The sequence below is a fragment of the Schistocerca serialis genome, chromosome 5 (genome assembly GCF_023864345.2).
Source record: "Schistocerca serialis cubense isolate TAMUIC-IGC-003099 chromosome 5, iqSchSeri2.2, whole genome shotgun sequence".
Classification (NCBI taxonomy): domain Eukaryota; kingdom Metazoa; phylum Arthropoda; class Insecta; order Orthoptera; family Acrididae; genus Schistocerca; species Schistocerca serialis.
This window is the reverse complement of record NC_064642.1, coordinates 185,210,300-185,221,876: the sequence shown is the minus strand read 5'-3', so window position 1 is coordinate 185,221,876 and position 11,577 is coordinate 185,210,300. Positions and strand designations below refer to the sequence as shown.

Below are 11,577 nucleotides of genomic sequence, written 5' to 3'. Positions count from 1 at the left end.
TAATGTAATTCTACAAACATCTCTTATAATTTTCGTTCTTTAGATCTTTATTGGTGTGAAAAGAGTTCATTTTCTCATACAGCAAAGATCGCACTTGTAACCTTTTGGAGTGTTCCAGCCACTACATTGTTCATGACTCCATCTGCTACAAGAAATACATCGGTACCTCAGTTCTCCATCTTTCCCAAACTCTCCACAAACGAAACAGACATCTTCTGAAATCGCCAATGGATCAATATCATCCATTTCATCGTCATCACAAATGTTCTGCAAGTCCAGATTTAGGTCATCCTCGCTGCTACTTTCACTTTCTTGGTGGTGTTTCTTCTTACACAATGTCTATTTCTTCTTTGAGACTTTTAAGTTGCAGATTTCTGCACTTATCTGCTTTATCCTTACGATTTCTTTTCTTGTTTCCTTCAGCTTTCTTTTTCATGGCTTCTTTTTGTTTCTTTATTGATAACTCCGTTAGCAGTTTATTCTTCTCTGGAGTTGCTGTAAGGATCACTGACTTTCCCTTAGGCTTTCCCTTGGCTTGTTTCGTCTTAGGAAGAATTGTTTTTGTTGTGGAACAGGAGATATGTCAAATACACTAACGTGCTTGACACATGCACTTTTAGTTGATGTTGTTGTGACCTCTTCTAGGCCTACTAGAAGTGGAACATCTTCTGCTGAAGATTCAAGAATTCGTTCTTGACTCCTTTTGGGGATATGTGGCTCGTTTGTAGATGCAACCACTTCATTTCCATTTCTTGCATTGGGAACCTCTTCATCTTCAAGGACAACATCTCTGAAGATCTCACATTGTTGTAAGTCGTCACGCTGAAATTTGTTTGGATTGAAAGGGCAAATCCCACATGCCTTAAACCCTGACTGCCCATTGTCCATGGTAGTGACCTTATTATATGCCTTATTAAAAAGTTCTGCTAACTCATATGGTGTAATTTTGTGATACACCTGTGACTTCATATACATGTCACATTCACGACTGAAGACTAATTTCAAAGAGGAAAAGAATGTAACATCTAGTGGTTGAAGCTTGTGAGAAGTGTGTGGAGGTATGGTTACCATGACAATAGAATGTTTTTTACAAAATTCAAAAATATCAAGTGACATATGGCTGCTGTGATTATCTAAAATAAGCAGCACAGGGTCATCAATAGTTGATTTTACATTGTTCTGAAAATGTTGGATCCATTCGAAAAATAATGACTCATTGGACGAGCCATTGACAGAACAACCATATATTGCTCCAACTGGTCCACCTTTACTTAAGAGATTTGACATCCTCTTCCTGGGGAAGATAAACGTAGGGGGGGGTGTAGGTACCAGCAGCACTGAAACAACATATCACGGTCACGTTTTTCCCCCTTTCCCAAGACGCGGCCCCACCTATTTGTTTAACACCTTTAGGAGCCAAAATTCTGTCGGGCTTTTGTACAGTATTTATGCCCGTTTCAACGACGTTGAACACTCGCCCCTCTTTAAATTTATATTTTTCAAAGACGCGTTCTAAATTTTTAAAATATGCATTAACCTCTTCTTCATTAAATGCCTGTATTCTGATAATGCTAGTTGCTTCAGGTTTTCTCAAGCTAATACTTGGGTTTCTTTTTAAAAATAGAGCTAGCCAATCCTTTCCAGCTAACCTAGATGATTTATCAAAATTGTTTGCAATGTTGTTAGCCTCTGCATACTCAAATGCAATCTCTGTCGAAAATGTTGGGTTTCTTCAAAGTTTTGGACCCTCGGTATTTTTAACCTTCATTCTCGTTCGCAGTGTAGCTTCATGAATCCCAAAAGCTCTTGATACTTCTCTTATTTTTCTTCCAGATTTGATGGCATCAAGAGCCTTACAAAGTTCCTCTTGCATCCATTTTGCTTTCTGGGTTTTTCTTTTATAATATCTACCCATCTTAAATTTAAAAAAAAAACCTTGTTAGTATTGAAAATATAACCTGCAAGGGGGAATACCACGCACTTCAACAGCTGCGTGGCATTACCCCACCGTAAGTTCGATGACTAACCTAAGCATAACTCGGCACCTAATTCAAATAGTGGGACAAATCTACGATAAATTAAAGGTTTCATCTTGGATTAGTAGTTGATATGCAAGAATTACATTAAAGCAACTTATAGTAGCACCTATCTTGCAAAATACAGCTGACCAAAATTACAAGAGACACGCCGAAAATAAACAATACTTCACTGCTCCAAAAATGCCACTGGAAAATGGCTGGCGTAAGCTGCATAGTAGTTGTTACTCCTGCCGCCAGGTTATAGCACCAACTGGGAACAGCTTCCGCCATTCAAAGTGCATAAATCAGCCTGCGTGGGATTACCCACATGCGTGTAATTCCCCCACCTTCCCCTACATATGTATGAAACTTTTTTGTGGGGTGTGTGTGTTGGTGGTTAGTCAGCTCGAGTTGTAGGATGCTGAATATGATTATAATTGCGGTCAGATAATGGTAGAAAGTTTTCATGATCAGCTGATTTGAGTTTTGTTTAACGTTTTGAGGAGAGGTTCATGGACAAACGAGTGGAAAGGGGTTGGGTCATATTATTATTATTACGATAATAGTCCTCTGTTGTAATGTTACTCTATTATTTTAGATGTTAGTGTAAATAATTAATTGTTTAGTATAGGTACTCGATCTTTCAACAGGGATTTCTTTTCTGATTTGGTCTTATGTGTGATGTTATATTCTTGCAGGGCTAGGAGGTGTTTTTTCTCATTGTTGTTTCTAATTGTTTTCATTTCTTCTTCTCTACTGGTTAATTTGTGATTGTGTTCTCTTAGGTGGTCCACAAATGTGGAGTGGTTTATCCCATACTACAAGGCTCTCATGTGTTCTTTGTAACTGACACCAGATATTCTGCCTGTTAGTCCTATGTATCTGCCATCACAAATTTTACACTGTAAAAGTACATGTATAAGCAAACTTGTTATTTTGGCCACTAATTGTGATAAAGTCTGGCTTTATGATAGTGCTGCATCGAAATATGTGACATCACACAAGGAATGGTTTTTCATGCTTAACCCAGTTGTGAAGTTTGGAATTCCTGTTCATGTACGAGATAATTCAGTTGTCTATGGTGAAGGTATTGCATTAGTCGAATTCAATGCACTAGCAAATGGTGTATGTATTGTATGTACCATGTTTGAAAAAGATCTTATTACAGTGTAGCGGCAATGGCCTTGCCGCAGTGGATACACCGGTTCCCGTGAGATCACCGAAGTTAAGCGCTGTCGGGCGTGGCTGGCACTTGGATGGGTGACCATCCAGCCGCCATACGCTGTTGCAATTTTTCGGGGTGCACTCAGCCTCGTGATGCCAATTGAGGAGCTACTCGACGGAATAGTAGCGGCTCCGGTGAAAGAAAACCATCATAACGACTGTAAGAGCGGTGTGCTGACCACACGCCCCTCTTATCCGCACCCTCGGTGAGGATGACACGGCGGTCGGGTGGTGCCGATGGGCCACTTGTGGCCTGAAGACGGAGTGCTTTATTACAGTGTAAAAGTAGCCAACAAAGATTTGGAAGTCACATTTAATAATAATAATGTCATGGTATTTCGTGAGAGACTACTGGCAAGTGGTGTAAAAGCTGAAAATCAATATTACAGAATGCTACTGTGTGCAGAAAATGTGGAACGAGAAAACAGTGCATCATCTGACTTAGCACTGCTATGGCACGAGAGGTTGGGACATGTAAGTTTGGAAAATTTGAAGAAAATGTCTGACTGGTTTTATTTCAGAAATAAAATCGAATACGTTTCGTAAGATTTTCTGTGGGTAATGTTAGCGCGGTAAGCGGCATAGGAAAGGATTTAGAGCAAGTTTTCAGACTTGTGCCTGAGCTCCAGGAGAGTTTATTCATGCTGATGAATGTGGAAAGATGTCACACCCATCGAAGGTCGAGCTCAGCATTTCGCTGTATTTGAAGATGACTGAACTTCACATAAGTTTGTATACATTCTCAGAAACAGAAGTAATGCTGCATTTGTGTTCTTAGAATGTCAACAGTTGTTGGAGAGGCACACAAGGAATAAATTTATAGTTGTTACGACTGATAATGAGACAAAGTTTGTTAATGAGGACTGATAATGGGACAAAGATTGTTAATGATCAACTTAATAATATTTTCAAGAAATCTAGTATCATCCATGAAACCTGTTCGCCATCTACACCAGTGCAGAATGGTAAACCTTAATGTGACATTAAATCTATGGTGGAAAATGCTTACACAATGCTTATCGATTCTCGTCTTACACACACCCTTTGAGCAGAATCTGACAACACAGCACTTTATACATTCAGTTGCTGACTTTGTATAACTAATTGTGATGAAGTGCCTTATGAGATATGGTGCAGGAAGGGAACTTCATTAAAACATACAAGTAGATTTCGTGTGAATGCTTTATGCGTACTCCCAAAGAGTACCAATCCAAATTTTAAATTCAGTCAAAGAGGACGCTAATGTTTAGTTATAGTAACAATTATAGGCATTGTGGTCCTCTAAGAAAGAAGAAGATAATTGTTTCATGAGACTTAGTTTTCAATGAAAACGCCTCAGGGTATCCAACAGAACGCAGGCCTGCCAACATTATATACGAGTACAAGTTCCTGACAGATGCAGAAGGAACTGAAGTTCAATATCTTAATGGAAATGGAGAGGAATTTGTGCAAGACGAATGACCCTAAGCTACTGAGATAGCTGCTCAGTCAGGAATGAATCCAAGAAACTGTGATGACATTTGCCATTCAGTTTATTTCCAAAACTTATACAGCAATCGTTGATGAATCGCTTACTTTAGGAATGTGAAGGCATCCAGAGACTCTGAGACGTGGTATGAAACAATGAAAGATGAGATATCTTCATACCTGAGATATAGTGGATCTACCTCGAGATCGCTAAGCTATTGGCTATAAGTGGGTTTACAAAATTAAAAGTAAATAAGGTGGTAACATCATGTGGTATGTGCAAACGATCGTTCTCAGAAACCTGGACTTGATTATGAAGAAACTTGTCACCTGTTGGTTGATATGATTCAATTTTGTATGACTCAGTTCACATTCGTTTGGCTTTGGCATGAAGGAATCTGAGATGTAAACTGGTTTTCTCAGTGATGATTTGAAAGAAAATATGTTCATGGAACAGACTGAAAGCTTCATTAATGAAAACACAAATTTAGTATGCAAATTAAACAATAGCCTTCGTGGACTGAAGCAGTCCCCTTGATGTTGGAACCAAAAATTTGTTCAGTTTATTAAGTCTTCTGATTTCAAACAGCTTCATTCAGATAACAGTGTATTTTGTCATACAATGTAGGTTTTCACGGCCGGTGTTGTCTTCAGTTAAAACTTCCGGGCTGAGAGACCGTGACGTTTCTTCTCCAGCTGCGGGAGACATCTTCATGCAGAGTACAGTACTTACCCAGTTCCTCACTGTCAGTTTCTTGGAGTCTCCACTTTGCATTCCGGTACTGTGCATCTTCTTCCTGTAACTCACACATATTACGACACATAGTTAAATAGTGTGGTCGGTAGGTGTCGTCGTATATAAGAAAAATACGAAAATCGGAAGTTTGTCTATCAACTTCCTGGACTCGTGTCAACTTTGTAGCAGGTGTGAAAGAGCACCTGCTATATTACTCTGTCCTCCTTGTATGTACACTATCTCAGATATGAAATCTTTCAAGAAAAGATACCAGCAGGCTACACGCCTTTGTAACAGTGTGCAGGTCGGTAGAAAGGAGAGGTCTTGACGATCGCTAAAGACTTTTGTGTTCTTCCTCCACAAACAGTTCTGAAATTATTTAAAAGTCCAAACGACCGTTAAGGCTTCCACTTCCATTACCAAATAAGATATTTGGCATTCTTTCAGGATTCCCTACTTGAGAAACTAATCGCACATACTATAGATTTTGCTTCGTTTTCTTTTCTTTCTTTCTTTTTTGTTTTTTTTTGTTTTTTAATTTGAAACAGGGATGAACCCACTTCCTGCAACGAGGCATCCGTGATGAAGTCTTGATCACACCAGAATTATGACGTTTTTTGTACATTTTACATCTCTCGGCTGTATCTGCAGCTCAGGTTAAGACGTCGCCTTAAGTAAATCCCCCCCCACCATAGCACACTTTTTGTTGTTCAGACCGGCTACGTGACAGTACATTACGAAATTCTCCTATGAATGTGACTGGATGTACTTTCTTCAATTGTGTATCAGACATCTGAAATTCTCATTGCTTCCAGAGGGTTCCATCAGCTAGTACCGACAAGAGATAAAAACCTGCTCCTGGTGTATGTAATACTGACAAGTATGGTGGTGTATGACCACTTGTTCGATTCGTCGTTACCGACAGCAACTGCTTATGCGTGCCGGAATTTCTCCCGTTGATGTCACGAATCTGCAATGGTGGGGACTTATACTCGCCTCTGCCTAGCAAACCATCTAATATGATTCCTATGTTAACTTTATTTGATTCGTTCGTACTAATCCTATTACTGTTGAATTCGTAAGAAATTGGTTTGTCTGAATTTTTTGATATCAGATATGCAGTTTTCTTTCCTGGACATAGAACTTTCTATGTCCTCGATGTAATTTCTGTGCTTCTGCGGTGTATTACAATTTCTTTTTGCAGGTGTGGTATCACTGTGAAACACTCCTACTTCAGAACGGTCGTCCGATTCCTTTACGTCGGTACTAACACTCTTTTGTTCAAGCTTTATAAATCTGACCTCCTTCACCAGTTTTTGTATCTTGTCAGAAAGATCTTCGCAAACAGATTTCAGTTCAGAAACACCTGTTTGAACTTCTGTCTCTCAGTTTTTGCTAATTCATTGTGCATAGTCTGCAATTCGTCTTGTCTTGTAGTTAGCTTATCTAACATAGTTGCAGTTTGCTTTTGTCCTTACTAATATTGGCGAAAAATTTTTGATCGAATTTTTGATCAAGTTTTTTACATCTTTGGGCAATATTAGTAAATTTTTGATCGAATGTGTCAAACATATTTTTCCCAAACTGCACCATACCATTCACCCTGTGTGTAGCAATTGAGGTAATGTTGCCTACTCACAAACATCTCTGTTTGCATGACCTTAGACTGTCTGAAATTTCCTGTCGTTCTGCTGTACTTAATTCGTAACTATTCTGTGTTGACTAGGGTGGTAATTCGTCCACTGTCTGCGTTGAAATATTACTTATAAAAATTCTCTGTTTACGTTTCGTGTTAAAGCCGTATCATGAGTGCCCCTAACAGTGCCTTCACTCTGATGATTAACCAAATCGATTGTTTGCCCCAGCATATTCACATATACTACTCCCTTAGTCTGATTATTTAAAGTATTTACATTGATTTGCTCTCTTTAAGTTTGTTCCATTCTCAAATGGCAACAGATATCTGCTTGAGAAACTATTAATGTGGGTCATAAGTATTCTTTATATACTGGAAAATTCATGTGCAACAAGATGGCTGCTACTTTCTATGAGAATGTTTTGTGTATTGCTAAGCCAGAGTAATATGTCCTACTGAACGTTAATACCAGAAAAACTGCATAGAAAAGAAATATTCTTGCTGTTGAATCTAACTGAACATTGTTTGAATGACTACAGGCAAAAAAGTACCAAGCCTTTGATCTACCTTTAATGATGGCGTCTCATTCATTTGCTGTTTCAAATACTACTTATCCTTTTTATAATAATTTCGTAAAAACATTTTTTTCATATTTCTTATTCTTTCTTGACCTCAGTTCTCTACGTTTATTAATTTTTTTCATTTCTTTTTTGGCTTCTAACAAGAAAGAAAATTTACATCCATTATTGTATGAATAATCAATCTTTCACAAACATATATAAGTAGGTGACTCTTGTTACAGGCACAGTCCCTTAAGGGCGCCATGTATAACATATTGATAAAATAATATTGACAGCCAAACAAGGAAAACACATTCATACATAATAAGTAAATCAAGTTGTGGCTAATAACAGAAATGTTCATTTTTTTACGTAACTTATGAGGTGATGGTCAGTCACCTATCATGGGAAGCTCTGTATATCAGTTCATTGAGGGACTCAAACAGGCCAGTGTTCATAAATATTATAAAGTTCGATCTTTATGTTTTTGTTTCTTATGTTTCATTGTGTGGTTTATTATGTTCCCATCTCTTTCAACAGTTATTCTTGTATTAGTCGTAATGGAGGTGAATTGGACATTACGTTGCTAAATTCTTGACTTAAGATTGGTTTGGATTATTATATGTTATGATTAATTGACACGCAAACATGTGTATACTTCATACTATGTATATTTTGCCTATGGCTTAGTTTTGCTCAGCTGTCATAATCACTACAAGAAGAAAGACAACCATCTCAAGGAGAGTGTAACAAAACAGGATTGTAAAATTTTTTCTTTTACGTCAACAATTTTCTGACAGTGTCAATGATCATACTGTTGCAGTTAATTTCCCCAATAAATAAGTGCCTCTCTTTACAAATTTTTAGAACGATAATTTTCTTTACAAATTTTTATGACTCAGTAACATAACAAAGCTTCAAACTTTTTAGGTTTAAATTATGATGAGAAGTTGGGAAGGCCTAAAACAATTTAGTTCAGCTACATTTGAACTTCAAACCATTGTAAATCTTGGCACAAATTAAAACAAAATTTAGTGTGATGTATACTGTGCATCTTCATTCGGTAACATCATGTGGATTGGTGTTCTGGGGTAACCAACCTTCAAGAAAGAAAATCTTCTTTGCTCAGAAGTGTGCGGTAAGAAAAATATTTGGTCCTCACCAATGGTCGCGTTGCAGATATCTATTTCAGAAATGAAGCATTTTGACTACTACTTTACAGTATATTTATCCCCTCATAAGATTTTTCTTGTAATTAATCCACTGCAGTCCAAAAGGAACAGTGATGTACACATCTGGTTTTATAGGACCAGATTGAGGAGCAAATCTCCATTGTCACAAAAAAAAAATCAGTATATGAAATTAACATAAGGAAAGTAATAATAGACACAAAAAATGTACATGACTTCTATGCACATGTCAAGCTGTGAGTATGTATTACAATAATCAGAAATATAACACGCAAATAAGCTTAATTTTTTCCAGGGACACTCCACCAGAATAGAAGGAGTGAGCCATTAGGAAATCCCTCAGTTTCGTCTGAAAGTGTCAGGATTATTGCTGACATTGTTGGTGCAATGGGATGTACCCTCTGCCATGGATTCATGGGGGTTTGCAGAGTAAATATGTAGATTTGGATGCTGTTATTGTGGTATTTAGCTAGTTTCATGTTCCATGGATCATTTTCACAATAGATCATAATGCTGTGAAATGGGTAATTTTATATCCACATTGCAGATTATTTTGCAAATATGCCTACGTGTTGATCGTTTACAAGTGTTTTTTAAGACTGAATTTAAATATGAAGAGAAAGATGGGGTATCCATCGGAAAATACAAAGTTAATCCAGCCCACATCGGATGGATGGTTAAGAGCACAGACAGCTGCCCCTTTACTAATATTAACTCTTCACTTAGAACTTTTTTTTTTCGAATGATGCATCTTTTTCGAGATATTTACTTGTCTCAAGATAAAACACACACCCTAATTCATGTGGCTGTGTGTGTGTGTGTGTGTGTGTGTGTGTGTGTGTGTGTGTGTGTGTGTGTGTGTGTTTGTGTGTGTGAGCATGTATGTAATGACCAATTCATCACATAAGTCTAACCTCAGCATTAGAGTTTACCTATTTTTAATCCAACATCCTGTCGATTCAGGTCTAAGCAATTTATTTCTTCATGTAATATAAATCAACTGCTTGTGAAGCCAGAAGTCAACTGCATACCACATACAATTTGGTTATTCATTTCTGAAACAGCTGTCCTGAAAAGATCAAATCTAATGCCCTTATGAAAACACCAACTGAAGTATTCACTCGAAGAGGTGGAATCCTGAGCTAGTAAGAACTGTGTTCAAGAAGAAAGGCTGTTTAGTTTCTTGAATCTGGATGCAAGGTGATCTGCCAGTACCTCCTGGTGGGATCCATGATACCACTGTACTGTCCTCCATCGATCTTAATCATAATTTCTTCTGTAGGAACTGAGTAGTCCCCCTCCATTTCAAAAATATGATTTAAGGCTCTGCCATCCAAACACAACCATACAACTCCTCCAGTATTAATTTTGTATTGAAAAGTATCAGTGACTTTTCGATACTCCCCCATTCAACATTTTTGTGTTTCTCTTACCATAGCTTCTTTCAACTATGAGGGTATAGTACGAGGGCCGTTCAGAAAGTAACCTCCGGTTGATTTAAAAAAATACACCAAGTTAAATAAAAATATTTTAATATATACATCTTACAACTACATCTTTGCACTATTTTTCTACATAGTCTCCATAGCGATTGAGGCACTTATCGTATCTCATCACAAGCTTTGAAATTCCTTCTGCATAAAAATCACCCGCTTGTGCCTGGAGCCAGCCTGTGACCGCATCTTTGAGCTCTTCGTCGTCATCAAACCGCTGTGACCCTAGCCATTTCTTCAAATTCATGAAGAGGTGATAATCACTTGGCGCCAGGTCTGGGCTGTAAGGTGGATGGTTGATAACGTCCCACTTGAAGGACTCAAGAAGGGCCGTTGTTCTGCGAGCAGAGTGAGGACGGGCGTTATCGTGCAAAAAAACGATACCGGAAGTCAGCATACCACGGCGTTTGTTCTGTATAGCCCGTCGTAACTTTTTTATTGTTTCACAGTACACGTCTAAATTAATGGTCGTACCACGTTCCATGAATTCAACCAACAACACCCCTTTGCCATCCCAAAACACCGTTGCCATCAGTTTTCTGGCAGAAAAATCTTGCGAGGCTTTTCTTGGTTTGGTAGGCGAATTTGAATGTGCCCACATCTTTGATTGTTCTTTTGTCTCAGGGTTCACGTACTTAATCCAGGTTTCGTCACCGGTCACGATTCTGTTTAACAATGGTTCTCCTTCGTCCTCATAACGTGACAGAAAGTCTAATGCAGAGGCCATTCTTTGAGTTTTGTGGTGGTCGGTAAGAATTTTGGGCACCCATCGTGCACAGAACTTACGGTAACCCAATCTTGCTGTCACTATCTCGTACAAGAGAGTCTTAGAAATCTGTGGAAAACCAGTAGACAACTCCGACACCGAGAAAGTCGATTTTCACGAACTTTTGCATCAACTGTCTGAACGAGTTAGTCAGTCACCAATGATGGTCTACCACTCCTCTCTTCATCATGAACGTTTTCTCGTCCACTTTTAAATAAACGTACCCATTCACGGACAACTCCTTCACTCATAACTCTTGGTCTGTACACGGCACAAAGCTCACGATGAATAGCTGCTGCAGAATATCCTTTGGCTGTAAAAAACCTTATGACAGCACGCACTTCACATTTGGCGGGGTTTTCTATTGCAGCACACATTTCAAACTGCCACAGAAACTAAACTAGCGCAGATACAACGTTCACTCGACCACAGCTTGATGCCGACTGACCTGTTGAGTGCGTGAACGCACAGATGGCGTCGCTACTCC

At 38.5% G+C, this 11,577-nt stretch overlaps 1 protein-coding gene across 1 annotated transcript; it reads right to left on the bottom strand.

Annotated features, from left to right (window-relative positions):
* Positions 1 to 328: 328 nt before the first annotated feature.
* Positions 329 to 2,035, bottom strand: LOC126481835 (uncharacterized). Its single transcript, XM_050105795.1, has 5 exons — positions 2,009 to 2,035; positions 1,763 to 1,915; positions 1,393 to 1,696; positions 598 to 1,337; positions 329 to 544 (listed from the first exon to the last, which is right to left on the bottom strand). The coding sequence occupies exons 1-5, from the start codon at positions 2,033 to 2,035 to the stop codon at positions 329 to 331; spliced, it is 1,440 nt and encodes a 479-aa protein (XP_049961752.1).
* Between the last annotated feature and the right edge of the window lie 9,542 nt (positions 2,036 to 11,577).

Excerpts from the sequence above, each read along its gene's own strand:
- LOC126481835 (XM_050105795.1), bottom strand. The coding sequence starts at position 2,035 with ATGCTTAGGTTAGTCATCGAACTTACG. Across the intron at positions 1,916-2,008 it reads GGTTAGTCATCGAACTTACG|ATGGGTAGATATTATAAAAG; the intron begins GTGGGGTAATGC and ends TTTAAATTTAAG. Across the intron at positions 545-597 it reads AAAGTGCATGTGTCAAGCAC|ACGAAACAAGCCAAGGGAAA; the intron begins GTTAGTGTATTT and ends ATTCTTCCTAAG.